Source organism: Garra rufa, chromosome 3 (genome assembly GCF_049309525.1).
Source record: "Garra rufa chromosome 3, GarRuf1.0, whole genome shotgun sequence".
NCBI lineage: Eukaryota > Metazoa > Chordata > Actinopteri > Cypriniformes > Cyprinidae > Garra > Garra rufa.
The window spans coordinates 43,224,786-43,244,888 of NC_133363.1; the positions used below are offsets into that span (position 1 = coordinate 43,224,786).

Sequence of the window (20,103 nt, forward strand, 5' to 3'; positions counted from 1 at the left end):
TTAAGCCAGTGTTGCTGTGCCGGCATGATGCAAACACTCAAACAAACAGCAGGTTGAAACAGCCAAAGTTTTTATATTATTTGGAGAATTATAGCTGACTCTGCCAATTAAATTGGAAATCGAAATAAAGAGAAAGAATAATTAACACTAATTACATTCACTTGAATGAAGAGGGTCTGAGGGATGCGTGTATAAATGTTTACGAGTAGAGCAAAGGAATGTATACAAAACTCTTAATTCTTTTATGATTATACCACTCAAGAATGATGAGGATAATGATGCCATTACGTAGAGATTTTATTTAATGTTTTAATTTGTGCTTCTCTGGTTTCAGGCAGCTCTGGTGGAATCTGTGAGAAGAATAAACAGTACTCTGATGGGAAGAGGAAGTCTCTGAACACCGGCATCATCACAGTGCAAAACTATGCTTCACACGTTCCCCCTAAAGTGTCCCACATCACCTTCGCTCATGAGGTCGGACATAACTTCGGCTCTCCGGTGAGTCCTTCTCACTTAATGTGCAGCATCCTTGACAGAGTAGCAGTAGACAACACACCTCAGCTGAATTCTTTATGAACAAATTAATTTTACTCTCTAATGCACTGAGAATAAAGCACACCATACAGTACTGCCTTTGAGACCTTTAAATTATCAGATGCATCTAGCCAGTCTTTTATAGTAACCTGACCTTATATTTTCTCAATCTACTGTAAATCACTTCAGTTTAAAAGCAATTGCCAAAAATTGGCCCATGGCCCACTCAAAAGTAGTGGTGGATATTTTCTGACTAGTTTTTTATTGTAGCTGCAGGCCTTTTACCATCTTCCGAAACACTACCAGTCAAAAGTTTTTTTTAATGGTAAGATTTTTAATGTTTTAAAAAAAAATCAAGCTTGCATTTATTTGATCCACAATACAGCAAAAGCAGCAATACTGTGAAATATTTTTACTATTTAAAATAACTGCTTTCTATTTGAATATATTTCAAAATGTAATTTATTCCTGTGATCAAAGCTAAATTTTCAGCAACAGTGTCACATGATCCTTAAGAAATCATTCTAATATGGTGATTTGCTGTTCAAGAAACATTTTTTATTGTTGTTATTTTCAATATTTATAACAGTTGAGTACCTTTTTTTTTATGATTCTTTGAATAGAAAGATCCAAAGAACAGCATTTATCTGAAATAAAAAGTTTTTGTAACATACACGATAGCTTGAAGTCTGTATATTTATTTATTTATTTATTTTGGAGGAAAAGAAACCATAGCAATTAATGCTTTTATTTAGCAAGCATGCTTTATATTGATCATAGTGGAATTAAAGATATTTATAATATTACAAAATATTTATATTTATATTTATATTTTATATTTATATTTATAAATGCTGTTCTTCTGAGCTTTCTATTTATCAAAGAAACCTGAAAAAAATCTACTCTGCTGTTTTCAACATAATAATATTAATAGATGTTTTTTGAGCAGCAAATCTGAATATTAGAATAATGTCTGAAGGATCATGTGATTGGAGTAATGATGCTAAAAATTCAGCTTTGAAATCACAGGAATAAATTACAATTTAAAAATACATTCAAATAGAAAACAGTGATTTTGAATAATACAAAATATTTCAAAAGTTTACTGTTTTTGCTGTAATTTGGATTAAATAAATGCTGAGAAGACGAATTAAAAAAACATTAAAAATCTTACTGTTTAAAAACATTTGATTGGTAGTGTACATATAGTTTACTTGCAAAGAGAATATTTTTAGAATGCTAAAAGTGACTGAACACAGAGAATTGAGCAGGATGACACTCCTACTCATTTCAAAAAGCATCCTGCAATGACTCAAGACCTCATTTTTTAGTGTCCAGTCCCCATCATTGTAATGGTGCAAAATGTGCATTACCTGCACAGATTGCAAGAGCACCCCCTTCTGGCTGTAGTAACACTTAGTTTCTCTTGTTCATTCTGGTTCTGACCATGTTTCCAACCCTTCTTAGCTTAAGGCAAATGCTGCAGGGCAATAGCTGCTGGGATAGTGAATATTTCAAGTGTGTTTGTACACTTGTTACTGATTACACCTGTCTTCTTTCTCTGTCTTCCAGCATGACTCAGGAAATGATTGCACTCCAGGAGAGTCTAAGACTCAAGACCAGAAAGAAAGAGGCAACTACATCATGTATGCCAGAGCCACATCAGGAGACAAGTTCAACAACAACAAGTTCTCCATCTGCAGCATTCGCAACATCAGCCAAGTGTTGGATAAGAAGAGATTCTCCTGCTTTGTTGGTTAGATTTTAACCTCTTATAAGAATACACTGCCAGGAAGTTATCCAGTGATTTTACTGACTTTCCGATAACCCTTAAACACAATGCAAGTACAAAATACAGGTGCAAAAACACCTGTAAAAAAATTGCAGAAAATGTGTTCATATTAATACAGTACATTGTGCCCTATTTTTTACAGATTTTTGTATGTAATATTATTGTGTGAAGTAGTGTTTAAGGCTCTCGGCTGGTAACCACAAGCGAGCCGTGAGATATCATGCCGCTGGCCTCGAGTGAGGCACTTAACCTTAGATTGCTCCAGGAGGATTGTCATTGTAATGAGCTCATGGCGCCCTCCTGTAGAAATGTTTCATCAAAGTCTCCAAAAACTGATTCCACCAGCCCAGATCAGGCGGCAGACGATTTTTTCACTCTCCCTTTCTCTCTCTCACTGTCTTGTTCTTTTTCAGAATCTGGACAGCCCATCTGTGGTAATGGTATGGTTGAGGCTAATGAACAGTGCGACTGTGGCTATAGCGATCAGTGCAAGGACAAATGCTGCTATGATGCCAACGCGCCAGAGGGGCTGAAGTGTAAACTAAAGCCAAATACTCAATGCAGGTGCACAAGAAGAACTTTAACAATCTGTTTAACCAGTGTTTTTGTCAATAAACTGAATTATTACAATTATTTTTCATTATTTGGACCACAAAACCAGTCTTATGTAGCATGGGTATATTTGCAGCAATAGCCAAAAATACATTGTATGGGTCAAAATTATTGATTTTTCGTAAAAATATTTTGTGAATTTCCTACCCTAAATATATCAAAACGTAATTTTTGATTAGTAATATGGATCGCTAAGAACTTCATTTGGACGACTTTAAAGGCATTTTTCTCAATATTTAGATTTTTATTTGTACCCTCAGTTTCCAGATTTTCAAATAGTTGTATCTTGGCCAAATATTGTCCTATCCTATCAAACCATACATCAATGAAAATCTTTCAGATGATGTATAAATCTCAATTTTCAAAAAAAATGACCATTATGCCTGGTTTTGTGGTCCAGGGTCACATATAAATATTATATGCAAATACAGAAATGTTGCTTTGGTAACTTACTGAAATAAGTTTATGTTAAACTAATAAAATAATAGATTTTTAAAAATTAAATTAACACATTTTCATTGAGTTCAATACATTTATTTTTTTTCTTGCACTTTTCTCTTGCAGTCCCAGTCAGGGTCCATGCTGCACACCAGAGTGCTCCTTTAAGCAAAGCAATGTGAAATGCAGGGATGAGTCTGAGTGTGCTCTTCAGGGTATGTGCAATGGAAACTCTGCCCAGTGCCCAACCTCAACGCCTAAAGAAAACTTTACATCCTGCCACACAGAGACCCAAGTCTGCCTTAATGGGGTATGTGCTGCATCCTGACCTGTTTGCTCAGTTTATACAATGCCTATAGAACGCATTTGCTCCCTTGGACTTGACAATGCTATAAAAGAACTCGATGTCAAAGTGTAAACACATTGTAGGTGTAATAACTAGACAGAGTTGTCATCAAGGGGCAACCAGGTGAGACACAAAGACCACAACCAATCTAAGGGTGTGTTCACACTTGTAGTTTGGTTGGCTCGGTTCATTTGGTCCAGACCCGATTCACAGCCCTACTTCCAAGCATTGAGTATTTCTCACTGTATATGTGCATGTGTGTGTGTGTGTGTGTGTGTGTGTGTGTGTGTGTGTGTGTGTGTGTGTGTGTGTGTAATAGCCGTCTTTGTTTTAAGGACTTTTTGTCGGAAAACATAATTTCTTTCTCATTTAGGTTTGCTCTGGCTCTATCTGTCAGAAGTATAAACTAGAGGTTTGTACTTGTGCCACTGAGGAGGGGAAAGATGACACAGAGCTGTGTCATGTGTGCTGTATGGAAAAGGGTGAGTACACATATCGTTACTGGCAGTGTTCTCAAACATGCAGTCCAGACTTTAACAAATCAGCCTTTTTAATTGTCATAAAACATTTTTGACATGATTCATCTTTTAAATCTTACTAATTCCATTCCCATTTTGTCTTTGTAGGTCAGCCCAACTCTTGCAGCAGCACCAGCTCAGAGAGATGGTCTAAGTTCTTTAACAAAAGGGTCACCACTTTACAGCCTGGCTCGCCTTGTAATGACTTCAAAGGTTACTGTGATGTCTTTATGAAGTGTAGGCTGGTGGATGCTGATGGCCCTCTGGCAAGGCTTAAGAAGGCCATTTTCAACCCTGAACTTTACTCGAGCATCGCAGAGTGGATAGTGGCAAGTGTCTAATTTATGTAATCTCTAAATATTTGTTCCCTGCATTTGTTTGCAGCTTTAATCACTATAAAAGTGATGAGACGCAATATTTTACACACCAATGTTATCACTTGCAGTGCTCATCTCATTTTAATATTTGTGTTTCAGGAGCATTGGTGGGCGGTTCTTCTAATGGGCATTGCTCTCATTATGCTAATGGCTGGGTTCATCAAGATCTGCAGTGTGCACACACCTAGCAGCAACCCTAAATTACCCCCACCCAAACCACTGCCAGGTAATGTACCCCAAATGATCCCTGTCTAAATCACCACCTGGCATGGTCAGAAATTATATTTATAACTTTTAAGTTTAAAAATAAACTTGTGTGTATTTGACAGTTTAAGTGCAATAAGACATGAATGAGAACTTAATTTAGTACTAACATGCCATGTGACAGCTTTCTGTGGACATGTTGTAAATGTGTATGCTTAGAAAACCCTATATCAGAATTTTAAACTGATATGGCTTTAAAGTTCCCCTATTATGCCATTTTAAAGGTAGTTAATATTGTTGTATTAGTCTCTTAAAACAGGTTTACATGTATGCAAGTTCAAAAAACACTTTAGTTTTCTCCAAAATTAGATTTAATTTTACCCCGTTTCTAAATGATTCGTAAACGACTCGTGTGAAGCAGTTCGAAGAATCAGTCTCTCTAAACCCCTCCTTTCCGTGAGCCCTCACTGCTGTGATTGGTCAGATGGCGCAGTCCTTTTAGATTGGTCTACCACTACAGCGCAAAAACGAAACGCCCATTGCCATAACTGAATGACAGCTGTGGAGACCTGTTAATGCATAGAAAAGATAGCCTCGATTTTACCCTATCAATTCGAGCCGGAGTCTGACGATGAAACGGTTGAAGTGGCACATCGACAAGAAACTGTTTCGCAAGCACGACTGGAGCAGGACGTTTCTCAGTGGGTGTCATATGTTACCTGTTAAAAGTGCTTGCAATTTGCTTTTGTAAGCGAACCGGGCACACCTCTACGTTGTGAACTTCAACATTGTATAATGCATAACACTGCGTTAAGCCATCGTTTATCATTACTTAAACTAATAAGGCAGACAGACAGTCAAGCTGCATCAATTGCACTCACAGCTGAACAACAGAACTACAGAAACGCAAGTTAGTTGGTTACCAAGACATGAGCGGGGTTGTTAAACACCATAACGTACACAAAGACGTATTTTGAACGATCGCTAGAAAATACAATCATCAATTATTAATCATACTTACAGGTAGAAGTTCAGAGGAGCAAGCCGGTCCAAATAAACTGGGCACTGATCCATTTTTTAAAACCAAGCGTTTGGTGAATCCCGCGTTGTAACGTTACTCCCCAAGATTGGAAAAGCAGTCATCAGTAAAATGACGCAAACACAACACAAGATTGGAATTGTACTGCTGAGGTGGTGTTGTTGAAAAAATGAATGTTAACCACTCATTCTTTGTAGATTACTCTTTCGGACGGGCATATAAAACAAATTTACTCTCACAGCGCAGGAGACAGCGTCTACTTGACATGATGTAATCCACGTGAAAATTGTACTGTTTGTGGGCGGGCAAGTTGTTCGTGACATAGGACGTGGGCGGACATTACGCAAATGTGTAGTTTGTGACGTGTGGCCGTAACAGAAAAAGATTCGAATTGCTGACGACTCGTTTAGGCGAATGTGAGCCGACTCTTTTTTTTGATAGACAAAAACTTCATTTGTCGTGCACTGTCGGCGTCACAACTTTGCAGATAGTTTATTTTCACATACAGCTACATGACACACTACATGAAATATCATATTTGAAAAGGCATAATAGGGGCACTTTAAAACGTACGTTTTTAGCATAGTAGACATGTTTTTTTAACAGAGTATCTGGGTTATGAGCTGTAAAGGCACAGCCCTATTCTGAAAAAAGGGGACGGGAAGCAGCAGCTCATTTGCATTTAAAGAGCCATGCATGAAAACAGCTTCTGCTTTCACTCAAAATAGCCATTTTCAGAATGATATAATAAATGATCTGTGGAGTATTTTGAGCTGAAACTTCACAGACACATATTGTAAAAAGGGTAATGATAGGTTTCTTTTAAACTATTTAAAGTGCAGGATATTTTATAATTTAAAATGTATAATATTTTCATATTTATTGTTTATTCAAGTAGTAGACTCTGGTAGAAGAAACATTCGGAGACGTCATGTCACTGATTTTGAAGAATTCCCTTACCTCCAAAAAACCGAGTTTAATCCCTGTCCGTGAGGTGATTAATCACACCTGTGTTTGTGTTCTCTAGGCACACTGAAGAGAAGAAGAAATCCCAATGCACAGACCCAGCCACAGCGCCATCGCCAGCAGAGAGAGAACTATCAGATGGGCCAGATGCGACGCTGAGACAGCCTCCTCATTGCCTTGGTTCTTCCTAGTGCCTACAGTGGGAAACACTTCACTCCAAAGAGTTAGCTGAATCAATCAATGAGCCCTATCTACAAACTAAGAAACTGGCAAATAAAAGGACTTCAAAGAACTACACTTAAGAAAACAACCGTAAAGAGTAAGAAACCACTGCTCGGGGAGCCAGCAAAGCTTTCGTTGCATAGCTCAGAGAAAAATTCAGAAGCTAGTCATGAGGAAGAGGACAGAATCAATGATTTTTGTTCTGGTTTTTTTTTTCTGCTTTTCATATTCTTTCTCAAGTGATTAAAACCACTGTTCTCTCCACTAGTTTTTTTCCCCCCTTTTTTTGCCTTTATCAATTTTTTTTTTTTTTTTTTTTTTGGGATTGCCACCCTCCTGTGGAGATGAGCATGATGGGATGACGCATAGATATTTCTGCCAATCAACGATGGCTGAGAGAACTCTATGAAGAGCCTTGTTTTCCAATGTGTAATTAAGATGTTTTTAAAATGCAAGCAAAAGGATTAAAAAGCTTTTATTTCTGAAGCTTTCTCATTGTCTCCTGCGTGCAATTGTACAGAGATCACAAAATACATTGGATCTTTTTCCAGTCATGTCATTTTTTTTTATTCTGTTGGATAATGATAATTAAGGATGTTTAACTGACACTCAGGATATCATAGGAAATAACTGCACAGAGAGTTTCTATTGATGAAAGGCCTTTACCAGATTCACTTTGCTGAAAGTTTGTGCAGAGCACTTTTTTTCCCTCCCCAGCTGATAACCACTAAATAGCTTCAGTTCTTCATTCCATGTAGGGCGATGGAGTTAATGAGAGAGGGATGATGGTTAAAAAAAGATATGTCACTCTTATAAGAATCCTTATCTGCTGAGAGTCACTTGTTTTCAGCCAATAACACTGGTCCCACAGGAGACCGACTTAAGAAGATAAGCACAACATCAGGAAAGATTTGGCGTTTCAATGCATACAAGGTTTTTATTTTGCAATAAGATGTTGGAAACAGGAAAGTGTGGACAGTTACACAAATAAGTAAATCTCAGTGTTGTGCATTAGCGAAAGGATGGGATAGAGAGAGATGATAGAAGCAATCTGTAGATTCTTTAGAGTGTTTTTACACACCAATCAATATTTATACAAAAGAACTTTTCTTACATTTTCAGTCGTTACCTCTATTATAGCTAAAAAAAGAAAATATCCAGACTAGCAGCCTATATAATCAATACATATGCCTTGTGTTGCTATATAGTGTATCGGAACCAGCCCATGGTATTTATTTTCACTACTATCATTGCAGTCCAACATCTTTTTCTAAAAGAAATCCTTCCATTCTCTCTTAATGTGCTTTTGATTGTCCTTTTTGTGTCTACAAAGGCTGAGGGTTACAAATTCATGCATTGCAAATGTACTTTTTTGTATTTCAACAGACAACAGGAATAATTTGTTATCTGTTAAAGTTTGTGAATGGGATCCTGGTAGTGTGACTGAGAGTCCAATGTTTCCAAAGTCTCTTCTCAAACAACCTTGCATCCTTTAAGGAGGTGCATTTAAAACTTGGATGATTTGCTTGTTTCTAGAAGACGAGTATTCTCAACTATAAGTCCTCCTTTAGATCTAAATCATTACCTTGTTTGTGTATGTCTCTTTAAATGTTCATGGGAAAAGGGTTTTTAGTGAGCTTGACTTTACTGCTCTGACTGCAATTGGCTTTGGATTAATCAATAATTTCTGTTATTCTGTGGTAAATGGGTTTAGTTGAATTTGTTAAGGGGATTTGGCCTAGGATTTAATTTTTTAAAGAAATGTATACATTTTTTGCTTGTCTTGCTTTAAGTTTATAAGTAATGTGCACTGATATGTAAGCATGGTGTTTGGATAGAATATGAAAAACAAGATGGAGAAAATGTCTAATACTACTGTTTGATTTTAATGTCCGCTGTGTTTTATACAGTATCTTTCTTTTACTTTTCCTCTTTTTTGGCTTTATTTGTAGTTTTATTTTTTCTCTTTATGCTCACTTTGGAAATTTTTACTAAATACTTTGCAAAAAGTATTGTGCAACAACATGTAATTTTTTGAAGTACTTGAAATGCATTAATAAAATAGCCTTGATCAAAAAAGCTTTGGTAAAATATGTCCATGTGTTGAAGTAAATTGTATTAATTGCCTGTATGCTCTACAAATCTTACACTAATGTAGTTTTTTTATTATTATTATTAGTTTGTTGCATATTGTAACAGTATATTTCAAAAGCTCCACTGATGAAATAGTCAACAGGCCATCAAAGTCATATAATAGAAATCATGAATTCAAGATTACTCTAAGTCCAATTGAGTCGAACCTTTCATGTATCATTTTCTGTGTTTTGTTAACTACCCACCCTCTTGTTACACAAGAAGTAGTAGTGAGCAAAAATAAGATTGAGTCAAAAACTAATATGGCTACATATATTTTGGGATGTGTGCAAATTAAAAGAAAGCATCTATGTTGTAGTGCCACAGAAATATGATTTGAAAATGGTCCGGTCACACATCTTCCCCCACGTTAGGTCAAGATTTGAACCCGGTAACTTTTCAGACTGAATGAACAGCTGCACTGCGGTCATGTGTCATCTCATTCAGGGAAACCAAATAAATAAGTAAATAAATATGCATAATGTATGAGCTCCCTGTTTTTATTACTGTGTGTTATCGTTAAGGGGATTTCATGAGACATTAATTTATACAATTAAAAACACATTGAACACACCACATACATAAATTTTTTATTGCAGATGTTTGCTTTAAAGGGGTAGTTTGCCCAAAAATGACAAAAAAAATTTACCCTACAACTTGCTCGCCCTCAAGCCATCCTAGATTTATATGACTTGATTCTTTCAGACAAATTCAATCAAAGTTGTATTAAAAAAATGTTCTGGCTCTTCCAAATGTTATAATGGCAGTGAATGTAGTCGAGATTTTGAAGCAAAATAAAGTGCATACATTCATCAAAAAAACTACTCCACATCTGGAGGGTTAATAAAGGCCTTCTGACGTGAATCAATGTGTTTGTGTAAGAAAAATATCCATATTTAAAACTTCATTAACAGTTAGCAGTAAATCTCAACCACTATTAGTTAGAAGAGCCAGGACCAGGGTTGCCAGGTTTTCACAACAAAACCCACCCAACTGCTACTCAAAACTAGCCCAAAATGCATTTCAGTAGAGGTCCCCAGTTAAAATCGCTTTCCAGGGTGTAATATATGTGTGTTTTTTGGTGGGGTTCCCCTGGAAAAAAATTGTTATTCTATGGAATAAAGATAAAATTATTGGGGTCGCTAAAAAATGTGACAACAGTGTTAAAGTAGCCCAATTACGTGGGAAAACTGTAGACTTGGCAACACACTGGCCAAGACATTTTTTTAATATAACTCCGATTGTATTCATCTGAAAGAAGAAATTCATATAGGCTACTCCTGGCTTGGGGATGAGTAAATCATAAGGTAATTTTCGTTTTTGGGTGAACTATCCCTTTAAGGTTGCGCTTTTACAATGTGTCCAATAGTAAAATATCTGTAATAGGAAAGCATTCAGTCAGTTTTGGGAGACTATTAAGAGTCAGACACTATTTAAAAAAAATAGCAAAAAAAAATAGCAAAGATGGCAGCTCTTAACAGTGTTTAAATGCTATATGGTAAGAAAGTTATGCAATTTTTCAAATGTACAAGCACAGCCATTTTATGGGTCTGGCTTCCGGTCTCATCCGCGTCCAGCTATTTTTAGCTGTACAAAACAGCTCATTTTTCTGCTTGATATTGCAAACAGGTGTGTCTTACCATATTATTTTAATATTTTTTCTTAATTATGAGCACACTGGTTTGTAGTGTAAACAGTTTTACCATTTACTGCACGTTGCTATTCTTTTTGCTATGTCCCTATAGCAGATAATAAACCGGAAGTCTCACCCATAGGCTTACTTCCACGTTAAAGAAAAAGGTTGATAGGGGACCCAAAAACTGCTTCATGCCAACTGAGGAGGTGCCACCCTCACACAATTAAACCTGCACAAAGAATTATGGGAATTATGTGTCAACATCTTTTGAAATCCTTCCTCCCTAAAGCCCCTTTGAAGTAGCCAATTTGAAAGGACCAATCAATATGGTGGCCACACTTAAGTGCCCTTTGGCAGATTTATCTCGATATCAAGAGCAAGCGCCCGTGCCTTTTAGCCAATCAGAATGCGCTCTATTTGCTGACATTTGAGGGCGGGATTTTGGAACGAGAGCTTCTGATAGAAGCTAGCATGTGTGAAATTAAAAAAACATCTGATATACAAAGACCATGTTTAATAACAAAACCCTTATATAATTCAACATTCTTTAATTTCTCGTTAAAAAAATAAAGGGTAAAAACATTGACATATAATACAGGAAATCCCAGTCCCATAAGTCCCGATGGCCGTGAACACGTGACCACATGTGTGAGGTGAGTTTGCTTTAGCCGTGCTTCATCATCCTTCGTTTCTGCTGCGGCTTCTCTTGTTCTTTTCACAGCGCACGAACACCTTCTCCTGCGATGGCTCAATATACATGCCGTCGTCTGTCTGTGGGCAAAACGTAGTTCTGACGAGAAAAGAAACTGTTATGAGCTTCAGCCTTACTTCGTTTCAAACCAACGGCATGTCCAGCAATGTCCACTAGAGGTCGCTAGAATAACTAAACATGAAATGGACGCTTGAAAATGTTTGGAAAACGGTTAGAAGCTTTTTGGTGTCTGCTTTAAAAATGTATTTGCTGTGTTTTACTGTATTTCTCTACTTAACAGTATTTGAGATATTGTCTTGTCTGCATATACACTATCATGCCTGCTTCTGATGTATTGCATTACTTTGTACTGTCATGTTTTTACCTATTCATCTTCAATCATCAATTCCGTCATTAAAAAAAAAAAAAAATTCTACTTAGACATTAAAGATAATCCAAGATCATTAAATATTAAATCCAGGCTCTTAATCAGCATCTCATTTACCTCATATTCCTATGGTAACCACAGAAAAAACGTGTAAAGCAGGAAAGGGCGCAATATTTTGACAAACTAAATTTAATAGAGGCTAAAAATACGTACAAGCTGCATTAATTAAGATTTTAGTCTAATATTTCACCTACCTGACTGGAAAAGATAAAAACAAACACGTTGTCAAGATTTTTGACCTGGAAATCCTGCTTCAGTTTGGCCAACCATAAATTCCTTTTGTTCCTCAGACAGTTTTTTTGCACTCTTCTCCTTGATTTGTTATAACCTTTGGCAGTCTATAGTACTCCAAATGTTGTTTTGTAAGGTCCGACCGATTAGTACAGCCCAGCACATGACAATAATTGACCATTTTCAGCAGCAATAATCTGCTAAATTTGTGAGTTTCGTTTTGTTCAGTGACATTGTTTACGTTCAGTGCCACTAATATGGTGATTGATGACACATTGTGAAATCACTCTATATGCATCCACTATCTGTAATGGCAAACTGTTATCTGTCCCCTCTCACACTTACTTTCTCTGGGTCTCTCCAGCTTTCACGGTGATCTTCCCTACTGTGAGCTGTGGTCCTCTAATGCTTTTGGCCCAAGGTATCATGGTCTTAACCGAGCTCCACATGTTTGCCCACACTGGACTTTCCTTCCAGGTAAAGCGCATTATCATCAGGTCACCGATGTCAGTATCCAGCGTAATGAGGAACGTAAAGGTCTTGCTACCTGAAATCTCCTCAACTCTGAGAAAGAATTTAAGAATTTTAAAAATTAAGATTTAGATTTGAAAGATGTAGATTTGAAAAGGCACTATAAGCCTGCATGAGTGAATGTGTGTGCATGCTTTTGTTTTAGTCCATTGCTTCCTTCTGCACTTTCATGTTGGTAGCACACGTGTTTCATTAATTCATGTGAAATAAGCTGTTCTGATGAGAGCTCTCTGTGTGCTATGATGACTAAATCAAGTGGTTTCCCCTTGAACGGAGCATATTACTTCAAGCTTTTAGAGCCTAGAACATAAAACATTGATGTTCTTCATCTCAAATGTTATCAAGCAGACTTTCATTAAGGGATCTTTGGCTTACAGTTAGATCAAGAGCTTCTGCTAAGCTTTTACTTTACTTATGAACCAACCATAGTTAAAAATGTACTTGTAAATGTATTTTAAATAATGCTTCTGTTATTATACATTACCAACTGGATAGGCTTATTTTTGGTTATAGCGGATAAAGGTTAACAGCAAAAAGCTTTTTGAAAGGCAGAAACCTCAAATGTATCTGTTTGATGATATGGATGATGATGAGAAAGTCATTACAAAGCTCATTAAGGTGATTCTCAGTAATACTTTGCTGCTGATATCAATGTAAATTGCATACTTACAGTGTTATGGGTACATTTTCGCTTTCTCCCAGTGTCCCGGTTAGAGAGACTGTGAGGGTGGGGTCAATCTTGTCAGTTTGGTTGATGAACTGGATCCTGAATTGATAGTGGAACACTAATGGGGAAGGAAAGTGATGGTCGATTAGAACTGATTATATTTTTCAAAAACAACCTGTACAAGTAATCACAAACCACAAACAATGTCCTGATTCTTGATTTCTAACAAAATGTCTAAACATACTTAAAACATTTTTGGAACCTTTTGTATTAGGGAGAGCAGTTTAACCGTTAGAGATCATTATCTCCCTTTTTACAGACTTGACTATTTGACACTTTTTTGAGTTGTTGTAGCGGTTTCTCACATTTGTATGGCATGTGTGAACGGGTTTTGAGAAACAGTCTCTTGCTTGCGCCAGTGTGGACTTTCTTGATGTCATAACCCAGAGTGTTACAGCGGTTCTTTCGGCAGTCCAGACAGTAGCCTTTATCGAAAGCTGTGTTGTCGCTGCACTTGTAGGCCATAATCTGCTTGTCTTTGTTCAGCAGGGAGTCAATGAAGAGGTGCACAGCGCGCTCATGGGCACACTTTACTGTCTGCTCAAAACCTAAAGATAGATGGACACAGTAAATGACCACAAGTTCACTTGTTTAGCTTAACATCACTTGTCTGTCTACATTTACTGCGGTGAGTTAGCAGTGATGCTGATAGTCGGGTAAATTGTGATGCTATATACACACTATGGTACAAATGTTTTGGATCAGTTTTTAATTTTTTGAAAGAAATTAATACTTTTATTCAGCAAGGAGACATGAAATTCATTACAAGTGACAGTAAAGACATTTATAATCTTAGAAAATAGCTGTGTTAAAAAAAATTCTGTTTTTATTCATCAAAGAATCCTGATGAATCCTGATTTTATTTAATAATAAGCCATTAATAATAAGAAGAAATGGTTCTTGAGCAGTAAACCAGTATATTAAACTAATATCTGGAGTAATGACTGCTAAAAATGCAGCTTTGCCATCACAGGAATAAATTACAATTTAAATACACTACCAGTCAAAAGTTTTTGAACTGTAAGATTTGTAATGTTTTTTTAAAGAGCTGTCTTTTGCAAGCCTGCAGTTATATCCAAAGTACTGTAAATATTTTTTACAGTTTATATTAACTGTTTTTATTTAAACATATATTAAAATATAATTTATTTCTGATTTCAAAGCTGAATTTTTAGCATCATTACTCCAGTCACATTATCCTTCAGAAATCATTCAAATATTTGAGTTGCTGCTCAAAAAGGTTTCTTTGTTGAATAGAAAGTTCAGAAGAACAGCGTTTATCTGAAATAGGAATCTTTTGTAACATAAAAAATATCACTTTTTTATCAATTTAAAAGCATCCTTGCTAAATAAAAGTTTCTATCATTTATTTCTCAAAACTGACTACAAGCTTTGGAATGCTATAGTGTATAATGTTACAAAATCCTCTTATTTTTTTTTAGATAAATTGGATCTTTCTATTCATCAGAGAGTCCTGAATAAAATGTACTCAACTGTTTTAAAAATGTATAATAATAATAAATGTTTCTAGAATAGTAAATCAGCATATAAGAATGATTTCTGAAGGATCATGTGACACTGAAGACTAGACGAATAATGTGAAAATTTAGTTTGGTCACAGGAATAAATTACATTTTAAAATACATTCAAATAGAAAGCAGTTACTTTAAATAAAAATATTTCAAAATATTACAGTTTTATAAATAAATGCAGGCGTGGTGAGCAGATGAGACTTCTTTAAAAAAAAAAAATTAAAAATCTTATTGTTCAAAAACATTTAACTGGTAGTGTAAATTGAAATAGAAAACGCTTATTTAAAATTTTATTAATTCAAAATATAACAGTTTTTACTGTATTTTTGATTAAATGCAGCCTGGGTTAACAAGAGACTTCTTAAAAGGCTTTTTAAAAATCATAACTTTTTGTTAACTTTTGAAAGGAAGGACATTTAATTAACTGTCTTTCCCTTATTCATTTTTTACAGTTACAGTTGTCCCACCCTTGCAGTGTGCCTGTCAGAGTCATGGAGTCATTTGTTAAAAATAAGGATTTCGGGTCTGTCTTTCTGCTTCGATTTTTCCCAAAGGGATTTTTAATTGCCTGAAGGCATATCTCAGTAGGAGAGCAGAACAGAGCAGGGATTTGAAATAATTAATTTGTCAGGATGACAGCTGCTTTTATGTGTCTATGCCTTTCATCTAGAAAGCTGTCGTTATTGGTTAGCTGTTCTCACCTTGTCATTAATGGGATGTTTTGAATGTATCTTATTCTCATCCCAATCTGACATTTAAGTTATGAGGATGAACCTATCCCTTTCTTTCTCTGTCCACACATTTATCCATCTATCAATCCAAGCAACTTACCCAAAATTCCGTACTGGGCTATATGTGCATATATGTTCTGTACATGCAGCTGGCACCCTGGTTGAATTGATCCTCCATTGGGATAGAAGTCAAAGTGGGCAACGGGCTGTTTGATGCCCACACTGAGTCCCATGCGCTCTTGGGTAAATGTATGGATGGCATCCACAAACCTAGCATCCTCAGGTGAGAGTCTTTCAGTATGAGACATTCCCTCAAACAATGGACCCGCAGGATCCAAACCTACACAAACAAGACACGCTTCAATTTAATATATAGTTAATATTTTATTATTAAAGGGGTAGTTCACCCAAAAATGAGAATTCTGTCATTAATTACTCATCCTCATGTCGTTCCAAACCCCTAAGACCTTCGTTCATCTTCGGAACACAAATTTCATGAAATCCGAGAGCTTTCTGACCCTGCATAGAGAGCAACGCAACTGACACATTCAAGCCCAGAAAGATAGTAAGGACATTGTTCAAATAGTCCATGTGACATCAGCGATTCAACCATAATTAATTTAATGAATCTATGAGAATACTGCTTGTGTGCAAAGAATACAAAAATATCGACTTTAACAATTTCAATGTCCTTACTATGTTTCTGAGCCTTGAACATGTGTTGTGTTCATGTCTATGCAGTGTCAAAACGCTTGGATTTTATCAAAAATATCTTAATTTGTGTTTCGAAGATGGACGAAGGTCTAGCGGCTTTGGAACGACATGAGGGTGAGTATTTAATGTCAGAATTTTCATTTTTGGGTGAACTATCCCTTTAAGCAGAAATAAATGCAGGTTTTTATAACGTTCAAAGTGTTTGGTGAGAATCAAGATCTTCAGGTTTAGGTCTTTCTTGTATTTGTATATTAGCACCATTGTTTGGTGAGATATTCACAATGCTGACAAGACTGTCTCACCAGTAATTCTTCCCAAGGTTTTCCCAGAAACAGCTAGGTAACTCCCAGCAAATCCAGATATATGAGCTCCAAGGCTGTAGCCAATCAAATGCACTTTCTCCGCAGGGAATTGTTTGAAATCCTGTTAGGGACACACAGATTAATACCATGTAGTAAGTGTTTTAAGTATTTTTGCCATTAGCAAGCAAAGCTACTACATTTTTTTTTAAGAAATCAATACTTTTTTTCAGCAAGGATGCACTAAATATATATATATATATATATATATATATATATATATGTCAGCAATATGGTAACTGTTGTTTTAAGCATTATGGATTTAAAGGTAGGAATAAAACACAACATATGGCAATTGGGTAAATAAATATAGAATTGCACTGTCGGTTTGTTTATATGCATCAATCAGAATCAGAATCAGTAAGAGATGTTGAGGCAGACACAACGCTAAGGTGTGGCACGCTCCATTGAGGATTTCAAAAAGTAGGAATAAAACAAGTTAAGATGGCAAATGGGTAAATAAATGTAGAATTGCACTTCATTTGTTTGTTTATATACATCAATCGGAGTGTAAAGTGAGAGATGTAGACGCGATGCTTCGGTGCTGAGCACTCCATTATGAATTTAAAGGGATAAATAAAACATTAAATAATGTGGCAAATGAACGTAGAATTGTACTGTCACTGTAAAGAGTGAGAGAGGTTGAGGCAGGTGAGATGCTAAGATGTGGCTGGCGCAACGCTTTGGTCATGCAGGCTCCATTATGGATTTAAATACTTCTTTCAAAAACATAATAATAATAATAATAATAAAATCCTTACCAACCCAAACCCCCCTGCCTTAACATTGTACTGAAAGTCAATCAGTTCCATGTTAGATGTAAGGATGGTAGTAGCTATTCACTCCCTTGGAAAATAAATTCTGCAGTACATAGCTGTAAAGCCATTTGTATTCCCAAACGAACCCTCACCTCTAGCCACCTCAGCAGGTGGGCAATGTCCTTTCCCACAGTGCGTGTGTTCTGAGCAGCTGTAGGATAGTGATGGTGTGCCAGAGTCAGCCAATCTGCAATCACTACATTGATGCTTCCCTCTGAGCCCTTTAGTGCTGATGCCAACCTGGAAATCCAGTTCTCCATCATTCCGTCCACCTACAGCACAGGGAGCAGGATTTAGATTTTGATTTTGTTCATTTATTTTGGATGAGCCTGCTGCAATATAGATCACATCTCCCTAGTTTTGTTTGGAAGTCAATTTCGCTTTTATCAGATTAGAAATAACTCTGCTTTGCTGTTTGCAATACATGCCAAGGTCTTTGTGACCTTTTGTACATTTAAACTATTGATCTGTTTTTTTTTTCTATTAAATCAATGAACTCAACACACCGACCAGCCGTGAATGATGATAGCCAGAGGATGGCTGCTATTGAAACCACAGGCATCCAGTGTGTGAGGCTTGAAGATCTCCACAGTGCATGTATCATCTATGCTGTCAGTGTAAAGCCTGAAGACCGATTTAAGTTCATAGGGCATCTTCGTCCTCTTTCCAGGCTCAGAGTCTGTTAGTATGGTCATACACAAAAAACTGAAGTTCACAGACAGTTCATTTTTGTTGTGGCCACGTTGTAAATTGATAAAGTTACATCATTGTAAGTTTTACAATAGTTGTGGAATATTTATATCTTTGCATTAAAATTAGGTTATAAATAAAAATTAGACAGCTTCTGGGGAGCTCAGGGCTTGATCTTTTAGAGCTTGAGTCAAGGCAAATAAAATGTTTACCCATCACTCTTGATGATTTAATGAGCATTTGGAGAGTTGGATAAGACATGCTGCATTTGTTATATACATTAAACATTTATGTTGCATCAACATATAAATGTTTCATGAAACACTACCTATGAGCTTACCTCCTCTTTCAGAATGTCCTTTAAAATGTTAAAGCTGTCTGAGATTCTTGCTATTTGAACCCCTCTTTTAATGTTTTCCTATGCAAACATTTATTTTCAAATGCATATACATTAGCTGAGGAAAAATACGAGGGATCATACAAAATGCTTGCTATTTTTTATTTAGTACTGACCTGAATAAGATATTTCACCTAAAAGACATTTACATATAGTCCACAAGAGAAACTAAGTTGAATTTATGAAAATGACTCTGTTCAAAAGTTTACATTCCCTTGATTCTTAATACTATGTTGTTACCTGAATGATTTACAGCACTTTTTTTATTTGTTTAGTGATAGTTGTTCATGAGCCCCTTGTTTGTCCTGAACAGTAAAACTGCCCATTGTTCTTCAGAAAAATCCTTCAGGTCCCACAGATTCTTTGGTTTTTCAGCATTTTTGTGTATTTTAACCCCTTCCCACAATGATTTTGAGATCCATCTTTCACCCTGAGGACAACTGAGGGACTCATATGCAGCTATTACAGAAGGTCCAAACACTCACTGATGCTTCAGAAAGAAACACAATGCATTAAGAGCCAGGGGGTGAAAACTTTTTGAATTTTAAGATCAGGGTAATTTATTTTGTCTTCTGGGAAACATGTAAGTATCGTCTGCAGCCTCTGAAGGGCAGTACTAAAAAAAAAAGTAAAATAAGAAAAATGTACACAACTTCATTCTGTTCAAAAGTTTTCACCCCCTCCCTCAACTTAAATGTATTGAATTTCCTTCTGGAGCATCAATGAGCGTTTGAACCTTCTGTAATATTTTCTTTTGTGGACTATATGTAAACGTGTTTTATGTAAAATATCTTTAGTACAAAAAAATAACATGTATTTTCTATGATCCCAGATTCTGCAAGGTGTATTTTAACGTTTGACTTCAACTGTAATTGTTTCATGCTTAGTTTACCTGTTCAGGACAAACAAGGGACTCATGAACAACAAAATGTAAACTTTTGACCTCAACTTTAGCTGTAATCATTGTACAAAAGATCAGAAAACCCAGGCCAAACCCAACCCCAAAAAATCTGAATGCAACATTTACATTTAATACAAAATAAATTTTCCTTTTAAGTTTTTTTATTTTTATTTTTTTTATCTGAGATAAATGTCAAGCAACCATTTAAAAAATAGCCCAATTCTGTGGGTTTGGCAACCCTGCCCTCACCTGCATTGTTATCCCGAAATTTCCTTCCATCAGTCAGTTGAGAGATGATCAGACAGCAGGACACTATTTTAATAAGAGTCTTCATGTTCAGGCCACTTCAGGAGCCCACACAGATAATCCAAATATTTCCTCCCCCTCCTTTTCTCGGGCTAAAGAAGAGACCACTGTGAGGCAGGTGATTATTGGACAATTATTGAAACTGTCTGAGGGGAGGGATCAGTAAGTATTCAAATGGAACAGTTACTCAGAGGGGATGTTTGTTAGGGG

The 20,103-nt window shown here is 36.2% G+C and overlaps 2 protein-coding genes across 3 annotated transcripts in view; one reads left to right on the forward strand and one right to left on the reverse strand.

Moving 5' to 3' along the window:
• Positions 1–9,127, forward strand: part of adam10a (ADAM metallopeptidase domain 10a) — a 71,683-nt gene extending 62,556 nt beyond the window's left edge. For both annotated transcript variants that reach the window (XM_073836206.1, XM_073836207.1), the window contains exons 9-16: positions 335–498; positions 2,107–2,290; positions 2,740–2,890; positions 3,503–3,686; positions 4,096–4,204; positions 4,349–4,569; positions 4,717–4,843; positions 6,888–9,127. In XM_073836206.1, the coding sequence (XP_073692307.1) occupies positions 335–498; positions 2,107–2,290; positions 2,740–2,890; positions 3,503–3,686; positions 4,096–4,204; positions 4,349–4,569; positions 4,717–4,843; positions 6,888–6,985 (1,238 nt within the window). In that variant the 3' untranslated portion in view covers positions 6,986–9,127. The remainder of the gene's footprint in view (positions 1–334; positions 499–2,106; positions 2,291–2,739; positions 2,891–3,502; positions 3,687–4,095; positions 4,205–4,348; positions 4,570–4,716; positions 4,844–6,887) is intronic.
• A 2,189-nt stretch (positions 9,128–11,316) lies between these two features.
• Positions 11,317–20,018, reverse strand: lipca (lipase, hepatic a). Its single transcript, XM_073836208.1, has 9 exons — positions 19,837–20,018; positions 18,106–18,278; positions 17,692–17,871; positions 16,725–16,845; positions 15,809–16,048; positions 13,751–13,993; positions 13,389–13,503; positions 12,533–12,751; positions 11,317–11,607 (listed from the first exon to the last, which is right to left on the reverse strand). The coding sequence occupies exons 1-9, from the start codon at positions 19,919–19,921 to the stop codon at positions 11,496–11,498; spliced, it is 1,488 nt and encodes a 495-aa protein (XP_073692309.1). The 5' UTR covers positions 19,922–20,018; the 3' UTR covers positions 11,317–11,495.
• Between the last annotated feature and the right edge of the window lie 85 nt (positions 20,019–20,103).

What these genes read in the sequence shown, in the direction of transcription:
- lipca (XM_073836208.1), bottom strand. Translation starts at nt 19,921, where the DNA reads ATGAAGACTCTTATTAAAATAGTGTCCTGCTGTCTGATCATCTCTCAA. An exon ending in ATTTCGGGATAACAATGCAG is followed by an intron (nt 18,279 to 19,836) that starts GTGAGGGCAGGG and finishes CCATACTAACAG; the next exon opens with ACTCTGAGCCTGGAAAGAGG. An exon ending in GCTGGAGAGACCCAGAGAAA is followed by an intron (nt 11,608 to 12,532) that starts GTAAGTGTGAGA and finishes TTTTCTCGTCAG; the next exon opens with AACTACGTTTTGCCCACAGA.